Source organism: Camelina sativa, chromosome 11, assembly GCF_000633955.1.
Source record: "Camelina sativa cultivar DH55 chromosome 11, Cs, whole genome shotgun sequence".
Taxonomy (NCBI): Eukaryota; Viridiplantae; Streptophyta; class Magnoliopsida; order Brassicales; family Brassicaceae; genus Camelina; species Camelina sativa.
Genome location: NC_025695.1, coordinates 14,772,407 through 14,772,844, shown reverse-complemented (window position 1 = coordinate 14,772,844; position 438 = coordinate 14,772,407). Strand labels below are relative to the sequence as shown.

The 438-nt window shown below is 41.3% G+C and overlaps 1 protein-coding gene across 1 annotated transcript in view; it reads right to left on the bottom strand.

The window, feature by feature from the left end:
• Nucleotides 1-438, bottom strand: part of LOC104727970 — a 26,770-nt gene that overhangs the window by 12,973 nt on the left and 13,359 nt on the right. Inside the window, 2 exon segments of the mRNA XM_019231860.1 lie at nucleotides 6-258; nucleotides 350-432. Coding sequence (XP_019087405.1) covers nucleotides 6-258; nucleotides 350-432 — 336 coding nt within the window.

The following is a 438-nucleotide window of genomic DNA, read 5'->3' as shown; positions in this document are numbered from 1 at the left end:
TCAGCAAAATGATCACCAGCTACCATATCGCTACGAGCGCATCTTAATTTGGTGAAATCATATGGTTTTGGAGAGCCTTTACATGCAACACAACCCATAGAAACAAAACCCGGTGGTGCTTGAGGCATCCAGAAAGATATACTTTCTACTCCCCTGTGTTTCTTGACACGTCCAACAAGTTGGAAATCAACAGGGGCTCTGAGGATCTCTTGCTCGGTAGTATCATGAAGAACCACACAAGAGTTTGGAGGTTCATACCTACAAATTCACCCCAGAAAGAAATTAACATCCAACTTAAAACAAGAACAGGATGCACAAAAATGAAATAGTACATCATATTATGACTTACCCACTAACAGCAATATCTCCAAAATAAGCCATCCCCTCAGAAACTATTGGTCGCCATATTGAAACTTTCTTTTGCGAACCTGAGCCCCT